Source organism: Chaetodon trifascialis, chromosome 11, assembly GCF_039877785.1.
Source record: "Chaetodon trifascialis isolate fChaTrf1 chromosome 11, fChaTrf1.hap1, whole genome shotgun sequence".
NCBI classification, from domain to species: Eukaryota; Metazoa; Chordata; class Actinopteri; order Chaetodontiformes; family Chaetodontidae; genus Chaetodon; species Chaetodon trifascialis.
The window spans coordinates 4048367-4068752 of record NC_092066.1 but is presented as its reverse complement, the minus strand read 5'-3'; the positions used below and the strand labels follow the sequence as shown (position 1 = coordinate 4068752).

At 47.3% G+C, this 20386-nt stretch overlaps 1 protein-coding gene across 2 annotated transcripts in view; it reads left to right on the top strand.

The window, feature by feature from the left end:
- The window catches only part of LOC139338435 (receptor-type tyrosine-protein phosphatase N2-like), a 174030-nt gene that overhangs the window by 138927 nt on the left and 14717 nt on the right, over window positions 1-20386 (top strand). For both annotated transcript variants that reach the window (XM_070973425.1, XM_070973426.1), the window contains exons 15-19: window positions 5190-5337; window positions 7035-7108; window positions 12440-12517; window positions 15321-15440; window positions 15649-15815. In XM_070973425.1, coding sequence (XP_070829526.1) covers window positions 5190-5337; window positions 7035-7108; window positions 12440-12517; window positions 15321-15440; window positions 15649-15815 — 587 coding nt within the window. The remainder of the gene's footprint in view (window positions 1-5189; window positions 5338-7034; window positions 7109-12439; window positions 12518-15320; window positions 15441-15648; window positions 15816-20386) is intronic.

The window sequence follows — 20386 nt, the reverse complement described above, 5'->3', positions numbered from 1 at the left end:
ACAAACCCTCATAACTGTACAAATTTGTCCGAAATCGCTGGTTTCAGCCTGATGAACGCCACCTGTTCGTCAGGAGGTGACGCCTCTTGTGTCCGGCCTTCATTCACCAGACTTTTAGAAAAGACTGAGTAGAAGAATTTCAGCTTCAAGTGCTGCTGTCAGAGCGACTTTCAGAGGAACCAAAACAATTAGAAAACATCAGCAGCACCGCCATCATCAAAATGCTAATTATGCAAGTCATAATGATGCTAGCACTAAAGCGAACAGATTAGCAATCGTACATTAAGGTTACTTCACGCTGATAGTGTCTTGTGTAGTTTTTGGTTGTAGGAGACCAGAAAAATTCCATTTTCAGTTGTTCAGGTGTTCAAATACTTCATGACTCCTTCCTGAAAGGAGGAGGCAGAAGGAGCAACGTTGTTGTTAAACCCTCGTGGGTCACTGTGGGTGCACAGAGTGTCTGACTCTGACTCCACGTTCCTCCTCCTTCCCACCGTTAACCTTTGTTTAATGCAGCCTCATTTCCAGAGAGGGACACTGATTTCAGACGTGTGAGGTTGTTGTGTGAAGAGCGGCTGGACGTCTGGACCTGTGCTCTATCAGTGTCGTGTAAAGATCTACAGCACAGATGCAGATGGAGAGGAGGAGGGAGAGGCAGTGAGAGGCATTGCAGCCCGGTTTGGGGCGGTGTTGTATTAGCTTGACCCGTGACTGTGATCAATACGAGACAGGGAGGGATTTATATCCGACTGTAGTTACATTAAAAGGCCAGATCGTTATAGAACGGCGTGATCCGCCTGTGCACGGAGAAAACATCTGCTTTGGTCTGCTGCTGCATCCGTCAGAGTGCTTCCTTTCCATTGCATCCATCAGTTTCCATTCGATTTATGGAAACATCGTCCTCTAAGAACAGCACTGTTTCAGAACCATGAATGCTGCTTTCATCAGGGGCTGATGAGAAACCTCCAGCAGAGTGGAGTTTTATCCCATCGAGGAAATCAGAAGCAGCAGTGAGGAATCTGAGCTTGTCAGTTGCAGGATGCTCACAGGAAGCGGTGATGTGGGTTTGGAGCGAGCTGTGAACTCCTCGCTGCCATTTCAGCCTCTCGATTGTGAGCAGGGAGCTGCAGTTTGTGCTGTGAATGAAGAGAAACAAGTGTTTCAGCACCTCGGACAGCTCCACACATACACGCTCTGATTGGTCCAGACCGTCTCCGTCCTCCCACAGCAGAGACATTAGACAGCAGAGGGAGAGTTACATAACGCCTTTGTTTTGTGGAAAGCACGTATCTCCAAATGTCAGCGCGTCGCCCTGCTGTTCGCCTCCGCCTCGTCTTTCTGAGGGTTTGGAGCCTTTCAGGCGCTCAAAGGTCACCTTGTTTTCACGAAAACCTTCCGCTGAACTTAAAAGATGGACGGAGCTAAACTTGGAGTTATGAGGTTTCCACATTACAATGACAAGCTGGGAAATTGCCATTTAATGTCCTCTGCCGCCCACCGACCATCCTCTTCAGTGAAGGTTTTATGGACTTGCAGCTGTTGTCTCTCATCTTCCATTCATTAGTTCATGTTTTCTTTTTCTGAATTTTCCTCTCCGTTCTTCTTCTTTATTGCGTCATCTTTCCTTCCATTGCTCTCTGTGCCATCCATATTCATTTTTCATCCGTGTTTCTTTGAACTTTTCCTCGTCTCCCTGCTGTCTGCCATCTCTCTTTCCATAATTTGGTAGAATTTGTATTTGCTGCAGCTCATAGTTCTTCCTGTCAGCTTTACAAAAATATTCACCCTTACAACAGAGCACACATCACGACGTCAACTAGAGACGTCCCAACAAAACCGGGACCCGCTCGACACGTTTCAGGGAAACTGAAGGATTTTTTTAAAAATTTTTTACAGCGAGGCGTCGCAGCGAGAGACGAGCCACGGAAAAGCAAATATTTCATCTAACGCCCCGTCGTGCACTCGAGTGAGACAACTGTTGAACGATTAATAAAAATCATGGGCGTCAAAGGAAGGAATAACGTGAGCGCTGATGAGCTGCAGCGCCCCTCCTCTCCCACCGCCCCCAAAAATTAATTGCCTCCTGTTAACCCAAGCAAATTCCACGCCATCATCCACCCACTGATTTTCATTTGAGGAGAAACAGCTTTCACCATCTTATCTAAGTTAATGTATTACTTGGTCCCATGTGACGGGGACCGAGCGCCCCCGCACCTCCACCACCACCTCCCCCTACATCCTCTTTGCTTGTGTCTTAAGAGGATTAGCCGACTCTATATATAAAGCACATTATCTTGTCTTTTGTTGCCGGCCAAGTAAGTGTTATAGAGTATACTGCAGCGAGGGCCTCCATCCAGATTAACCGTGCTGGGAATTTGTTGTGGTTGTGGTTTTCGTAGCTCACCAGCAGGCCGGCTGGGACGTGGTCTGCAGAGCCGGGAGGTCGCAGAGCGTCGGCCGGGGGGAGAACAGGCCCTAGGAAATGGATGTTAAATCACTTTAATGCGGTCAGTTGAGTAGGAGGAAGCGTTGAGCCGCAGAGAAGTTAGACTCAGGACGACGTCAGCTTTGAGCTAAAAATAAGCATCCGATATGATGGATGGATGCAGATCGACTGATGATGACTGATTACGTGTTTTGTTTAAACGGGAAGCCTGAATCGATTCAAGCGAGCGATGCTGATGCAATAATTCAATCAGACAAAAACAGACAAATGTGTGAGTGCAAGAATGAAACACTTCCAGGGATGTTAATATATCAAATATTGCAGACAAACATTGATAATTAGGAGCTTAAATATGTTCAGTAACTGTTCTCCAAACACGTCTGAAAACACAGTTACACCTTTTTTGTCGTCTGTAAGGAATTATGACACCTGCAGTGGTGGATGAAGTACGCAGATACTTTGAGTTTAAGTGTGAAAATACTCCATTATAAGTGAAAATCCCTCAGTTATAGCACGAAGTATGACAGATTCAGTTTTGGACTTAAGTTCTCAAAGAAAAATTGCTAATTTTGCAGAATTTTCCTTTTCGGGGTTTCAATATAAATCTTTAATCGTTAGTGGAGACAGCTGCAGTATTTCCCTCTGACGTGTACTGGATCAAATAGTAAAGTACGCTTTCCTTGAAGTTACCTCCCACCCCTCCCTGCTCAGTGAGAGTACCCCAGAGGGATGCCTCTCACCCACTTCCTCTTCCCCCGTTAGCTGCTGTCGATCCAAAATGGCCGCAGCATTACATCACCTCCCATGCAGCCGGCTTTCACGCCGCCGTTTCCTACAGGTGCTCAGATGGCGCGTCGGAGCCACAATGGCGGCTCAGGCAGAGCCTTACTGCGTGGCGGTTTTTATTGAGCACCTTTGGCAGCTGTAAGCCCCCCCGCAGTAAGGGGATTATTCAGTGTTTGGCCGACACATGGTGATCTCAGCACCTCCTGATTGGATTGCAGTAATCCCTTTACACAGCCACAAAACCCTATTACTCTGGCATTAGAGAGGGAGAGAGAGGGTGGGGGGTAGAGGGTGGGGGGGGGGCATCTGATGTAGGACAGTTTGTGCGTGTGTGTCTCCTGTGTGAATTTCTGTGTGCATTTTGAATCTATGCAGAGTATCTGCAGGTCATCTGTGTGATTGCATCCTTTCGGTGGCTTCACACGTGTGTATTTGAGTGTGTGCTTGTCATGTTTCTGCATCTGTGTTTTGTGCGAGTGCGTACGTACGTGTGTGTGTGTGAGTTGCCTTTGTGTGTGTGTGTGTGTGTGTGTGTGTGTGTGTGTGTGTGTGTGAGCGAGCGTGTGTGGGTGGACCGTGTTTTTGTGTATGTGACCTTAAAAAATCCTTTATGTGGGAATTGTGCTTTAGATGTGTGTATGTGCATTTTCTTTATGTTAGTTTCCTGTGTGTGTGTGTGTGTGTGTGTGTGTGTGTGTGTGTGTGTGTGTGCGTGTGTGCGTGCGTGTGTGTGTGCGCGTGTGTCTTCTGAAGGATTCGGACCTCCTGCTGCTTGAATGCGGCGCTGTGCAGGTGGAGGGTTGCAGCTCGAGGCTTATCTTACATCATTATATAATCGTATAATAGAGAGCTGATACTACAACAAGGAAAGCTCGTGTTGCTGTGTGTGTCGCGTGTGCTCGTACATGCGTGTGTGTGTGTGTGTGTGTGTGTGTTTTCAGCTCTAGCACAATGCAGCTGTGTAGAGGTGAAGCCTGTTCAGCCGGCTGATGGGTAACAGCGCTGGTCAGCAGCACGTTTGTAGGCTTAGTCGAGTGTTCGTGCGTGTTTGGTGAAAACACAGGCGTGCGCTCGATGGCGACCTTTTTCCATTATCCTCCGCCAGCTGGACGTCCGGCCGCAGCGCCTTCCATTTTTAACAAACTCCTCTCGTTTTAGCAAAAAGCCATTAGGCCTTTTTTGGGAGCTAATTCTGATGAAGATCAGCCCCATTTGTAACTGCCACCATAAATCATCTGCAGGGCCATTTACAGAAGCACACCAGCTCATTTTGTCCCCCCATCCATTACAAACCATCGTACCGTCCTTAGTCCGCGTGCACGAGCTGCTGATTCTCCACGCTGCTGAAAAACAAGGCTTTTTGCTGGCCGCGATCAGATTATGGCTAACCTGTTAGCCTCACTGCGAACAACACACACCGCCCTTGTTATGGCCTCATGTGCCGAGCTCATTTGCCGGCAGTTGATCAAAGTCATTGTCTTCCTTAATTATGAATATCATATGGAGGTAATGACCAGGCTGATACTGGAGTAGATTAGGCTGATACACACTCTGTTTAAGACGGCTTTGGTGCTGTTTTGGTAGCATTTGATGATGTAGAATGTAGAATCTGTACCAGAGCCTCATAGCGGACCTAAACTCCACCCGTCCGTGCTTTCAGCAGCTTAAAAAAATGTCATTTTTATCCTATTTTTCACGTCAGTGGAGCACCAGATGGGTAGACTTTGCCACACAGGCTAACACAATCACAGGAGAGAGCCCTGCTATGCATTTGGTTGACTTTCCTTTGATTGACGTTACCTGCTCTCCGCCTGCCTCTGAGATTCAAACCAACAGCCTGCCAGACAGTTTGGGAAAGCTTGCGAACGCGCTGGTTGTGAAACAAGTGTAAAACTCCTTCGCTGTGTCTGCTGCTCGGTTTCTCACCTCCTCCCGCCTCCTCTCTCTTCTCCTCCAGTCCTACATGGAGGATCACCTGAAGAACAAGGACCGTCTGGAGAAGGAGTGGGAGGCGCTGTGTGCCTATCAGGCAGAACCCAACGCCTGCACCATCGGCATGAAGGACGGCAACGCCAAGAAGAACCGCTCCGCCGCCGTGGTGGCATGTAAGCGATGACCTCTCAGTTTTATCTCAACTAACTGAACTATCTGCTGTTGCTATGTCTGCTTCTTGCACGAGGCCTTGGTTTCAGAGGCGGCTCCCGTTGTCGTATCCTCTGATTGGAGTTTTTAACGACCTGAAGAGGTGTTTTTTGGGTATTTCTCATCATAAAAATGGCCACAGAAGTTGAACATTAGCTCATGGTAAAAAGAAAATATCAGTATTGGGATGTCTCCATACATTTGGAAGTAGAACCATTATCGTGTTGTCTTCGGATTCAAGTAGTTATCTTCAAAAACTCTGAACCACGTGGTCGTCGATGGCGCTATAAATCAGTCATGTGACATGTCTTTAACGAGGTTCCTGAACCAAACCAATGTTATTTTTAGTGAGACTTTAGCTGTAAAGGTCAGTGTATGATGTACAGATACTCCGTTATTAATTTCCAATGTTTTCAAAGTATTCGCTGTTATGAACATGTTCAAAAGTAAAGAGCGCCACATTTAGCAGGACGACACTGAAGGCAGCAGTATCTCCTCCTCACTGACGGAGGGCAGAGAAACCTTCAGGTCTGAGTGGAGCCAAACTTCAGCTGTTACACCCCCTGATGTCAGTCCTCCAGACATAGCGGCATTACTCTCAGCACCTCTCGACACCCCGTACACTCCGAGCCCGGCCTCTATTATCAGAAAAAAGGAGCAGATGCAGTGAGCAGAAGGGTTGTAAATTAGTTTTCTATTAAAGCTCTCCTGCACCGACCTCATCAATGATTAAAATTTCTAAGCTTCTGTGGAAATAGCCCATCTAAAAAAGTGCTGTCCCATTCTCTCCACCGGGCCTGGGCTTAATGAAATCCAGGTTGTCAGCAGGGAAAGCAGTTTGTCAGGAATAAATTGTGCTTCCTATTTGAAGCACCACTGGCTTCTCCGGGAAAATTTCAGAACTGGTTTGCCGCTATCGCCGGACACTTGAGAGTTCTTCATGCAAGAGTGAGAGTGCAGACTAGGAGAGTTTGTCCCTCCAAAACATTTCAGCGGACCAGAGCTGATGGAGGCCAGAGCCCCCTGAAGCTGAAAGAGAGCAACATTAAGTGTTTTAATCCAATTCCAAAATACAGCGGATGCACATGAGTCTACCAACGACAGTGAACGCATCAGCTACACGGGAAATGAAACTCCCAAAGTTTTCCATTTTGGCTTGAATTTTCAGTTTCTTTAATTATAGAAAAACTTTACATACTGTATCTGATGCGCATTGCTCGTTGTTTAAACTGCGTGAAACCACTGAATTCAGCCTGACAGATTTGGGATTTCTCCATGAGACTTGAAATTAACTCCAGTTTTAGAACTTAACCCTCGGTGTTTCCTCCTTTTGGAGAGCTGCTTACTCCTGAATGACCGTCTGAAATCTGAGACTTCTGGTGAATTTCTGTCATGGGGTGGGACTCTTAGAGGTGCCTTCTAGAAATGAAGTGAAACTACTTCTGTTCTGAGCTGAAGACAGCCTCGACACACCAGAAGCTAATGAACTCTTCAGGTCATGGAAACGTACTTGGTGCTTGTGGCCATCAAGGCCACAGTGAGGGATTTCTATAAGTTTTCTATATGCAAAGAAACCCCTGATTGCAGTGTGTGTAATATAGCTAATGACGACTTGCATTCTTAAGACAAAATGTGCTGAATTCCTCCATTTGTGTTCTAGATGATCACTCACGAATCACCTTGAAGGTGGAGAACAGCCAAGGCAGCTCTGATTACATCAATGCCAGCCCGATCGTAAGTACCTCCTCTGCATTCTGACTCTGCTTCACGCCGCTGCTACGCCCGGCTCCCTCAGCCCCCACGGGGCGTCGCGGGAACAAAGGCAGCCTGCCGTTGTACAATATAAATTTTGATGCAACGCTTGCTTAGCTTCAGCGGCAGCCCCACGCTGGTGTGTATGTTCTGCACCATGAATATTAATGATTGTTTCACGGCAAACACCCCGGGCGAGCGTTCGCTCGGGGAAGGCGTGGGAAAGGACATGCGCACGGCTCTCGGCTCGCTTCTGGTTTGCGAAAACAAAATTGATCTGTGGGGTCTGGGGAGATGATTGTTTTTGACCTTGGGTTATGCTAATTTGACACTAGTTTGTGTTTACTGTTACGGTGCGCTCGCTCGCCTCGCCGAGGCCTTTCCTCGGCGCAGTGCAGATTTAAGTAGCAAAACAAGCCCGTAGGAAGGAGAAGGGGAAGAAAGAGCCATGTGCATTCAGTAAGTGAGTGTATCAATTTGGAAACCAGTGTTGGAATAGTAGGCTGATGTTTCCCTCGAGGCAGATGCAGTGGTATTCCATTAAAAGCAACAGAGACGCTATGCATTTCAAATCTGGGCGTCACACCAAGAAGCGTGTGTGCGTTCGCGTGTTCGTGTGTGACAGCGAATCCGAACTATGCGGGAACAAAGGAGCAACCTTTCAAACGCCACACACACATGCAAAAACAGCTGCAGCGCACGCACGCACACAAACACAACATTCAGACGACACGCGGCGTGCAGCGCAGGCGCTCAAACGTGGACGCACACGTCGTAGACTCCCCTCCCACACACACACATGAAAGGACGCACAGCACACAGAGGTTATTTAAGGAACCTCCTCTGCTGACAATTTGATTTCCCCCGCCCACGCTTTGACGGGAGGAGGATGAGCAAAGACAAAATGTTTGGGATCTCGCTCTGACAGACTGTCAATAAGTGCAAAAATGATTAAGGTTTGGTTTCCTGAACAAAACATTTTCTTATTCTGTTACTGGATGGTTTGTTGTTATAAGCATGCAGCTGATTCCCTGCTGCCACGTCGGAGAAGCTTCATTCACAGACGCATAAATGGAATATTATTTAAGCTCCCTTTGATTTTAAGACATCGCAATACAGAAGAGCGTTCACGTCTCCCCTGAAAATACTTTGTCCATAATAAAGACTAACGTTACATTAACTACACTGCAAAGCTACAGTTCTCCGTCACAACAAAGACGTCTGAGGCAGATAAACGAGACGTTTGTGAGGAATTCAGTCTCGGAAATTTCATGTAACAGAGCGAGCTGTGCATGATTCACACAGTGCGATCGGTGGTGTTGTATAGAAATACGCAGATTTATAAAAATGAAGATCATCTGGACAGTTTTACAAAGCAAGGCCCACTTCACCAGCGCTTAGACGGAGCCTTTTAAAGCAGTACAGCTGCGCACGAGGTGGAAACTGACGAGTGGATGAACAGTTTTAATCTACCAGATGTTGTTTTCTGTGCTCGCTGAAGTAATGGTGACATGAATTAGCTAAATTACATAATTAAAGCCTCGCAAAGCCATCCTAAATGTTAGATGCTCAGTTTCTCGTTCAATATTTGGGTGGAAAGCACCGCTAACATTTAACTGACGCCAGCAGCTGGAGTTTGAGCCGACCAGCAAGCTGTGGAGGATGTTTCAGCCTCATCCAGCCGCCAACATGGAGGGTCAGGGAGTGTCCTTCTGTTTGGTGACCTGGTCAGTCTGCATCAGGGGTGACCTAAAATCAAAATTAAATTAATACTAAAACTAAAACTAGACCTAAAATGATGCAGTTTCTGCAGCGCTGCAGTCCGATTCTTGCATCACATTTACTCTGAAACTCCATCAGACAGGATTCTGGGTGAGATCTGAAAAAAACGTAATCTTTATTCCAGTTTAAAAAACCCAAAGTTGCATCCAGAGACAGTTCAGCAAGAGCAGCGTCCATCCTCTCAGGTGTGCTGTTGATCTTTGACTGACCACAGAGGCACCATGAAGGGATCATCTGTGCTAAGCTAGCAGCTATTAAGATCAGCACATGATTAGCATCTTACATAAAAGAATAACAGTAACATAACAGTAACACCACACACACACACACACACACACACACACACACACACACAGTTAGTCCAAAACAGACTCAATAGTTTCCTCACACACTCGATCAAACACACACATTTCCTAAGACATAATCAGTCACTCAGGTACCACTCACTCACGCATACACGTGGGTCTCACACACACACACACACACACACACTCTCATTCTGGTGCACGTCGTGTGCTGATGGCACTGAGTTCAAATCAGCCTCGCCGCGTCACTTCGTGTCCACGCTGCGACGCCACAACACTGAAAAAAGACTTTAGGACGTCTCAATGAAACTGGAATTTCTCTACAAATTCAACTCAAATTTGTGCTAAAGTAAATGTGCAAGTTGCTTTCCGCCACTTTTTCCACTCCAGAGATAACAAATAAACATTGTCGACGGCAAACAGAAAAGCAGAAGGAAAGAAACAAACGTCAAACTTCACGTCTGAAAGAAGATGACTCCGTCTGCCCTCGAGAGAACAAAGAGATTTTATTTCCTAACATGGAGATTCACAATTACAGCTAATTCATGTAGGTGACAGCCAGCTATTTCCCAGAGCCAGTCTGTCAGCACACACACACACACACGCACACACACACACACATGCACGCACACACAATTTGCCTCCTTCTTTCCTTCCAAAGAAAAGACAAAAAACCAATAATGGGGATAATTGCACTTGTCACATCCTCCACTTCTGCATGCGTGTGTGTGTGTGTGTGTGTGTGTGTGTGTGTGTGTGTGTGTGTGTGTGTGTGTGTCACAGAGGACAACTGTCTCTCCCTCACACACTCACACACTCATGCGCACACACACACTCGTGGTGTCATTAATGGCGGCGTTTAATTCCGGAGACACTGAGATGTCAGGAAGCATCGAGCGTCCACAGACGCTGAAGATGAGACGGAGGGGGACACAGATAAAAAGACAGAGATGTCTTTGTAGTGTCTCCATATGTTCTCCTCTTTTTTCTCTAGCACCTCTTTCTTCTCATATTTTCTCTCTTTCTTGTCTTTCTTGGTGTCTCAGCGTCAATCTGCGCCTCCTCCTCCTCCGTCCTTCCTCGTCTTTCTCTTTTCATTTCCTCGACACCGTCGCCGTGGATCGGATGGGACATTTCATTTCAGATTCCCTCCGGTGGTGGTTAAATTTTGATTGGTCCTCGTAAGACCTCTGGATTTTGACCACCCCAAGAGCTCATATTTACAACATGGCCAAAAGTGTGTGGACAGCCAAACAAAATACACACACACTGGTGTTTTACGCCCATGTGTGACTGTTATCCACCAGATTTTGGGACCTGGCTGCACTCATTCTGCCACAAGAGCATCACTGAGGTCCAGCACCGATGTCGGGTGACTGGTGGCGGTCCAGTTCATCCTAAAGGTGCTGGAGCTCAGAGCCCTGTGCAGACTGGTCAAGTTTTGTGTCATGGTCAAACAGGAAAGAGGCAAACACAGACTGCTTTATTTTCTAAAATATCACCGTGTTGAGTGTCCACGTCCTTCCAGCCATTCACTGTACGTCCGTAACGTCTGACTAACCACCTTCAGATGTCTTCAGAGTGCACTCCTGCCTCCAGCTATTTATCGCCCGTGACGCAATCCCAGCTGCGGATGTTTTAATGAGCTAACCTCCCCGGAACCGAGTCACCTTTCCTCTCCTAAGTTGCCACATTTTAAGTTCATTAGAAGTGCATCATTGTTTGGCATTCATAAAGGGAACAGAGGGCCATTAAAGACAATTTTGTGCGCGGAAAAGCCCCAGAAATTATCTGTCTTCCCTCTGTAATTGCTTCCAGCTAAATTGGTCTTGCCAATTATTACATTTACCGTACAATTTGCATGGTAATAGGCAGGGGTGTCACTCACTTCCTCGCAAATTCACCTCACGTTCGTCTCCTGTCTTTTTGCTCTCGACGCCTACGCCGTCCTTCTGTAATTTCCATTAAGTTAAGGAAGTGGGATGGAAGTTGGTGAGAAGTCTCGTCTCCTCCAGCTGTGACGAGATGGTTTATTCCAGCGAGCTCGCACAGATCTTAAATGCGGTGGGGTTTTTGATGAAGAGGCGACGGATCTCTGGAGGGAAACAAAGGCTCCCTGCACGCAGATGTGGACAGATGCAGTGAGGTGGAACAGCCATGCTTGTGCCCCCTTGTTGCGCTCGTTGAGTTCTGTATATCATGATGAACTGAGGTCCATTACAGCCCCTTAAATCATCACATGCATGCTGAGGTGAAGCGGCCCTCCTTGACCGCTCAGATTATTTCAGCAGTATATCTTTATTGATAAGGTTTTTATTGGTTTGTTGCGCTCTTATTTCTAACACTTCAGGTCTGAAACTGCACATGCAGCCTGCTTTTCCTGCACTGACGTTTGATTAGTTCCCGTAACTCGCGCAGCCTTTAAAAGAGAAGAAGAAGAGACGGACTTTATTTATCACACAGAACAACGCACGCTACATGCACACACGCCATGCTTCATGTGAAATGCAGACCAGGAGCGGTGGGCTGCCAGCCGACAGCGGCGCCCGGGGACCCAGTTCCTTTCGTCACCTTGGTCAGGTGGTGATCTTCTTACATGTTTTTAGTGGGGGGGGGGGGGGGGGGGTTTATGGAGGATCCCACAGGTGAACACGGGGAGAACATGCAAACTCCACACAGAAAGGCCCTATTTCCTCGAGATATGGGGCAGCAGGCACCGAAGGCATGGTGAAAGACCCCCCTAGCACCCACAGACGAGAATCGAACCCAGGACCTTCTAGCTGTGAGGCAACAGTGTTGCCACTGTACCACCGTGCCACCTAAAAAGGCTTTAGCCGAAAAATTAAGGCGTTCAAAAACTAGCGCTGCCGAGGAAATGTTTCTTATTAAAAATCCTTCTGTTAGCCGTCTCAGAGTTGTGTTAACTGTGAGTTTTCACCTTTTCACTTGAATTAATTCACTGGACAAGGTTGAAAATGGAGCGCTGACATCGTTAAGGTACCCTTGAAAAGTTCCTCCATGCTCAGAGGATGATCCAGTTAACATCTCTCATCCTGCGCGATGATTCCCAGCATGCCTCACTAATGTTAATTTAAACCTCTGGGTTAGAGCCAGTTTTTGAACCCATAGGTCTTTATTTTTCTTACTCTGTATTTTCTGTATTTTTCCGGCTGAGACAATCAGTGTTTATAACCTCCCACCAACTCTCTTTCCTCTCCCCCCTCAGATGGATCACGATCCCAGGAACCCGGCCTACATCGCCACTCAAGGCCCTCTGCCCTCCACCGTGGCAGATTTCTGGCAGGTAAAACCACACACACACACACACACACACACACACACACACACACACACACACACACAAAAATCAATACATTCTCCTCTCTTAAACAAGAGTTAGCCGATTTTTATTAGTGCAGCGAGCCACACGGGAGACCAGCTTGTTCTGTGGATGTCGTTATTAATCTCTCCTTCACCATCGTGCTCACTGCCCAGCAAGGCCTCTGCCACCACACACACACACACACACACACACACATGCACGCACACACACCAGTCTACCATAGGACACATTGTTCATGCAGGGGACAGCAAACACTTCTCCCACTGTCCCAAATGTTGGATTTGGTTTGAATCTGAAACCGGACGATCGATAAGTTATTCTGGCCAGTCGTGGCTTATATGTGTGTGTGTCGAGGGGAGCAGCGGGGAGTGTGTGTGTGTGTGTGTGTGTGTGTGTGTGTGTGTGTGTTAGCGGTGTAAGGAAAGGTCCCCTTGTCAAACAAGCTGTGTCCCTGCTGCATTCCCAGTAGTGTCGGTTGCCTTTCAGGCTGGAGGGAGAGAAATCTGAGGCTCAATCTGAGTCACTGCTCAGCTGCTGCTGCTAATGCTAATGCTGCTAATGCTCATTTAAAATGGAAGTTTTCATATTTTCTCTTCTGTTTTTGACGACCAGAGGGGAAAATTTGCAGAGCAATGCTGAAACATGAAGAGCACAGAACGCAAACATCGTCTTTCAATTAACAAAGTTGCTCTGCAGTTAATGAAAGTCGTGTCACAAATGATTTTGTTTTCTCACTGAATCCCAGTCAGATTTGATATTTTTGTGGTTTTCTCCGCTGATTGATCCTTCATTGCTAATTGTGGCCGCACTGGTTGTGATACAATGCAGATTTGCGTCCATTTCGGCTGCAGAGAAAGCCGATGAAATTGAGCTGCGGTTACAGAAAACTCAAGGGCGTCCTTTGATTTTTCTGCTTTTTCACCACAAAATTGTTTCATTACTTTGTTGCTGAAGTGCTAAGAGAGCGAATATATCCTGTATGAAGGATAAATTGAATCAAGTAGATGTTTCGAAATCTCCAAGTTGAGTGGGAGGTGCTAAAAGATGTGTGTGCATACCTTTTAATGAAGTTAAAATGTTGTGCTGTTACGGTGGAGGAGAAGTGGTGGTGGGGTGTGGAGGTCTCCCCGGGGGGGATGAAGGAATGGACTTTAACCCCATTACACCACCACTTTCCTCCTCCTCTCACCACTAATCGCTCTCCAGCACCGGACTCCTCTTTCAGGAAGGCGTTGGTGGTTGTGAGCGTGAATCATCTCTTCATTCTCAAAGAGCCGTCCAACCGTTTTTAACAGACAGTTAGAAACCACCTCGAAACACATGCTCAGCGGAGACGATGCAAAGGTTTGCTTCTTAGATTCTCCACTTTGTTTCAGACTAGGTCCTCTTGACCTGAAGTCTGCCGGTAGACCTTCAGTGTCCGTCTAGTCCTTCATCTCAGGTTCATTAAGTGGCCTCTCTGTGCTTTACAGGCCTCTGTACTCAGGCTTTCTCCAGTTCTTTTCAGGCTCTTTAATCAGGAGCTTGTCAGGGTTATTACACCACACTCATCACATCACACCACACGGACTCCATCAGGACTCCACTGAGGTGCCCTCGAGCAGGTACTGAGGCCACACGCTCCACGATGTCCAGCTTCCAGGAGTTCATCACATGCATCTGTGTGATGTTAAGCAGCTCGGTTCTAGAAAAGAGCCCGGTGTGCAGTTCACTTTTTCCAGCAGAGATAAGAGTTCAGATCAGATTTGCATTTTAACAAACCAAACAAGTTTTAAAAGAGGGAAGTCGTCCTCCCCGACCCGGAGTTCTCACCCCGTCAGCTAAAGCAAATTAACACCGTTTCTCAAAAAAGTGCACCGTCACATCTTTAGATCCGCAAGGCCAATCAGGGAAGCAGTGGGGGCTGAGAGGAGGGTGCGAGGAGGCCCAGTAATTCAAAACCCGCCGCAATTAACGTTGGTTAAATCATCCAGCAAGGTGTGGCAGCGCTCCTGCCTGAGCGGCAGGTGCGGCCATCTCGATTATCTAACAGGATGATGGGGGAGCGGTATTGTTTTATGGCTTCCATTAACGGCTGACTGTTACCTCTGATCAGAGTGGAATGGATCTCCAGAGCCAGCCCACCCTCCGGCTGTGAGAATATGACTGCCAGCAGGAAAAATACGACCGCGTGCCGGGACTCGCTGTGAAATGACCCAGCTGGGGGAGGGAACCGCCTCGACAGCAATTACTTTTCATGCCACCACGCTTGACTTCCTCGTAGTTTCTTAGCAAAGTTTGAAACGCAGTAAACACGTCTTCAAGTGTTTGGTTTCAAATCTCATTTTCACCCCACCCCCAAAAACAGACACATCGACCCTTCCAAAGCGATAGATAGAATAAAACTCAAACTAATTATGGACCGATATCCAAGCGAGTGGGCGAGTGAGGACACGTGTCAGCCCTCCTGTTAGCAGATTCGGTGAAGTGTTGACAGCTTCGGATGAGATCTCGTTCCAAATCGAGCTCGCCGCAACTTCAGGAACGTGACTCCTACTCTTAAGAAACGGCTGAGTGCTTGACATTTGAAGAAACTTTTGAAAGAACATTAAGTAATATAAGTAAAAAATAGATCAGCTGTACTTCTGGAAAACTCTTTTGAAGACACATCGAGGATGCTGCAGGTTGCTCTGTCATAGATTCTAGTCACTGATGGTGACGCTGGTCCTGTGTCGTGGCGTTTAGCTGCCGCTGTGATGAGTCTGAACGTGTGTTTTGGTTGCAGATGGTTTGGGAGAACGGCTGCGTGGTCATTGTTATGCTGACACCTCTTGTCGAGAGCGGGGTGAAGCAGTGCTACCACTACTGGCCCGACGAGGGATCCAACCTGTATCACATCTACGAGGTAAAATGACTCACGAGCAGAGCTGAGTAAAACCTTTGACTCATGTATGAAGTGAAGTGATTGGTCACGTTTTGCAGGCTTCAGGTTTCCCTTACAGTTTTACTTAATAAGAAACGGGGCGAGCATTAAGACCTGGTGGCCATTGTTGGCTGTACGGTGATTTTCTCGTCTCGTATGTGTTCACTTCACGCTCGTGTGTCCCCCGCAGGTGAACCTGGTGTCTGAACACATCTGGTGCGACGATTTCCTGGTTCGTAGCTTCTACCTAAAGAACATGCAGACCAACGAGACGCGGACCGTCACCCAGTTCCACTTCCTGACCTGGCTCAACCAGAACGTCCCGGAGACCAGCCGGACACTGCTCGACTTCCGCAGGTAGGGACGCGCTTTAAAGAGACCCGCTAACAAATCTGAAGCTAAACTTCCTGTCTTTGATGCAGACACTTAAAATCAGTGACAGGTCTTAGATGAGAGGATTTCTCTCCTGTTAAGGCAGCAGATAGCCAAGAAACCATCCCGACCACCCGCTTCCTGCCTGTTGCATTCTTATAATGCACAAACAAAGCCGCCACCAGCTGTTTAACGGAGGCTCTGCACGGTGGGCGAGTGTGCGTGACTGGGTAGATGCTCCTCTAATACCCACGCAGAGTTTTCAACATGTTTTTCTCTATCGACCAGGTAATAAAGACTTTTTAGCGTTTTACTGAGAGTTTCTTTTCAAGCGCAGTACATAAAGTACTAAAGCCTGCTTTTAATGTCGATACTGAAGGCACTGAGGTTTTAGAAGGCCTCAAAGAAACTTTTGAAAGTCTTTTTGAAAGAGGCCTTTGGGGAAAAATACACTTTGATAACAGGCTTCATTTCCAAAGCAGAACTGAAGAAGTTTAAAAAAAAAAAAAAGTCATTTTCCAAAAGAGCTGGTTACCTCACTCTGTGTTTGCTTTGGCTGAACAAAACCAGCCCGTGTTTCTAAAGAAGTGCATTTGTAGATAGACATAAGAAAGAACTGTATGATAGCAGCTGAATATGGACTTTCTTATCCAAAGTGAGGAAATGTTTTGCACGTACAACACATCTTACACAAGCTAGAAGTCTCGCTGATCTTATATCTGCTTCTCCTGATGAACGGTGTCACGTTCAGGAGCCCAGCAGCTGTTCAGGTGCTCGTCCTGTGGCTCCTCTTCTGTGTGTTCACTCCTCATCTAGCAGGAAGTCCTTGCAAGTTCTCTGCTGGTTGTTGAAAAAGTATTAAGTCACAGCCTGAAAAGGCAGGAAAGTGGCCATCAGAAGTGTAAATTCCAACCTGAAAACAAGTCCTGAAATGCACCGCAGCCTCCCGAGCAGTCAAGGGTGGGATGCTTTTCAGCTTTTTTGGCTTTCTGAAGGTGCTGCATTTGAAAGGCTTGCAAGGCCGCGTCGTAGAACGTACGAAGGCTGTTGTGGTTTCGGTTCATTTCTGTTTTTCTTCACAGCAAATAGAAATTGAGGGTCGTGGAGTTTTTTTGTCCCCCCTCCCGCTAAACCGCAGAGGCTTTGAATGGCTTTTGTGGCTCGCTCACAGCGTAATAACTTCAAACCTCTCGCTTCTGCGGCAGCTTTGACTCGTGACCCTGAGATGGGGATGGAGAAATATCTCTATACCCTCAAACATCCAGCATTTTCCAGTCGATAACGGCGTAATTCAGGATGTGTTGAGGGAACTCTGCTGGAGTGATCCTTTATCTCCGGCGCCTTTATAGCCGCTCCCCTCCTTTCCCCCTTCGACCTCTTCTAAACTGATATACTGTATTGCCTATTAGACGGGAGCCGCCCCAGCCCCTTTTCTCTGATTCACTGTGGATTTTCTCCAGCGATAGACCCCAACTCAGTTTTATATATTGGCCCGGTGTCGCCGCGCTGCTGGCGCACATCAATTAGGTGAGATATGAAGAGTGAAGAGTTTGTGGTCACAGCTATTATAAAAAGGTCTGGTGGGCGTCACCACCCACCATCAGTTAGGAAATATTGCCTTTACTCACAGGGTGGTGGGGTCAGAACACAATGAAGACAGCGCAAAGGGAGATATTTTTCACTTTTATTACCGGGGATATGGTCCTTTCACAATAACAACCTGTCCCCTCTTTTTTTCTGTGCTTCCTTTTTTTGTCACGCCTCGGTCTTTTGAGGATGCCGGCTGACCTCTCCTCATTTTATACTCGTGGCGGCATGGTTTTTTTTTTTAACCTCACTCACAACTGACCGACTGAGCCGAAGCATTGCTTACGAATCCTCTCTGTCCTTCTTCCCCCCGTTTTACCAGCTAACTAGCGGTTGCCAGTGTCATTTTTGTGATGTTGCAGCTAGTAATATAAGCCCAGTTGCATAGTCACAAAAGTGATCATTGGAGACTGTGACTCTGCAACCAAAGGGGCCTCACGGACCCTCCCCTCCCTCCCCTCCTTTTCTTCCCCCTCCTTGTCCCCCTCCTTCTTCTCACTCCTCTTTCTCCCTCCTCGCTGTGCCCGGTGACCTGAGGTGACCTCCTGCCTTTTTGCTTGCTCATGGTTTGCTTGACTGCCCCCGATCTCCTCCCAGCTCCTCCGCCCTCTCTCGCCACGCCTCCCTTCCTCTCTCGGTCGCTTTTGTCTTCCTCTCTCCCGCCCTCTGTCTGTCTCTTCCTCTCCTATGTCCGTCTGTCTGTCTCTCTTTCTGTCTCTCTTGACTTGGGAATGCATCCACACCAAGAAAAGGCACATTCTTCTCCCGGTTTTGGGTGTTTGTGGCACCTGCAGAAATGCTTTTTCTTATGGCGCATTGCAGCGTGCACAAGGGAAACAGGATGGCAATAAGTTGAAGAAAGCAACTTTCTCGGACCTCTAACCTTCTCACAATCACTCATTTTAAATATCAGCATTGCAGGTCATACCATACAGATGCGTTAAGCTCATGCAAAACTTCTTTCTAGACAGTTCCTGTAGAGTTAGACTACATAGACAGGACACATTCTGTCATTTAATTGGCACACAGACGCTACCTTGACCACGCCGCATGTCTGTGCGCTCCAGTCATCAAATGACGGTCAGTGTGTGCATGAAAGGTAAACAGAGCATTTACGAGCTGCAGCCAAATCGCCGTTTTGTACTTAAATATATGCAAATGAGCTTAGCTGCACGAAGCGGCGTAGGTGATAATGGGGCTCAGAGGCACATTTGCGAGCGCTCTTTACGTGATTGTAAATGTCGACAGCGTGTTGCAGACACATTTTCCAGTCCCACAGGCGTCTCACCTGTGAATGCATCATCACAGTGAAGGACGTCCACGTCATCGGGGGACAAACTGATCTCACGTTGCAGAATGCAGCTTGCATGTTGCACACAGAGGAAGCGGCCGTCAGGTTTGGGCCGTTCACTTGTCTTCAGATGCAATGAGCCTCTCTGGTGTGGACGTAGTCTGCGTCTCTGTCTCCATCACTTCCTCTCTTTTGTCACTGACTCTCGATTTCCTCACGTCAAGCCCGAATCTCTCTTACGGGGCGTTTCCTTTGAATCCCACTCCCCTCCGTACACCCCCACCCCAACCCCGCCTGTCGGTGATTCTCTGCCGGCTGTTTCCATGGTAACATCACTTTTAATTGTCTGCAGCGAGGTCTGACTTTTCAGTTTTGGCGTGGCGGAGGATGGAAACGAGCGGGGCTTCTTAGGTGGAAAGACTTCCCGGCTTCGGTTTTTGTGACGCGCTTCCTGTTCTGCGCGGAAACCCTTTCAAAACCCACCACTGGAAGATTTGTCAAATCAGCATTTAGTCCTTAAAACCGCCCGAGCAGAGGTGAGAAATGTTCTCGTTTCCGGAGTTTCAGTGAAAGAAAGTCTGAGAAGTTTCAAAACATTTAAAGTGGAAATGTGGAGAAGTTGTTTACAATGTGGACTTCAGGAGGTTTCAAGCACCCAGAGGTCATGAAACTCACTCAGTATAAATCCTTCCAGCTACTCCGGAGAGAAGTGAAGCATCGACTCTGCAGGTCTGAAGCTTGTGATGCATTATGGACGACGCACACACACATACACACACACACACACGCCATCCCATAATGTAACATGTTCCTGTTGAATATTGTTATTTAGAGTTATCACCATGAAATGGAATCAGAGATGATCTCCAGCCGGGATCAAACTCGCGGCTCTCTGCTTCCTGCTCAGACGGAAGCTGTGTTTGTGATTCGCTGGCAGCTGCATTTTGATGAACAAGGTGTGAACTTTTGCCACGTTTTTTTCAAAAGAGGATGTGCCATTTTCAGCACGGCGCTCAACTTTTTGACGCGTTTATGACAGCGGCAACCATAAGTATGTTTCTGTGTCTATAAGCAGCAATGGGATGGCAGTTTCAAGACGTGTCAATAACAAGAGTTTAAAAAATCCAGTCAGAAAAGCTGTTTTCTTCACGCTGGAAGCAAGTTGTTTCCATCGGTGCAGTAAATGTCCCGTATAGTTCTTAAATATTGCTACTCGAGGCATTTTCATACACAGTTTTGAGCCGCTGGGAGCGATTCTGCTGTGGCTTCACAGCCCCAGACAGGAGGAAGGTGCTCTCCTTCTCCAGAAGCTGAAGCTGAAGCTTGTTTCAGGGGACTGTGGGTGTTTGAGTGTCAGAAGGAAAACTAATGACTTTCAACACGTGCGTTCTTGATCATAAAACCGAAGAAGTGTGAATCCTGCTGTGGGTCTGAATTTAGCTGCAAGTGTTCAGCCGCTGTCTGTTTTAGAGAACGATGCTCACCAGGAACAACTCAAACTTCATTCAGACTTTATCCAATGAGCATCGCTGTAATGATCGTCTGCTCAGTTGCTTTAGTTAATCTGGTCGGGATGACAGTCATGCTGTCAGTGACGTGCTGCACCTTTAACGTGATGCACGCTGCGCTGAAAGTAACTCGGACGCGTGTCGTCCCACTCGAGACGTTGCTGAGAGCA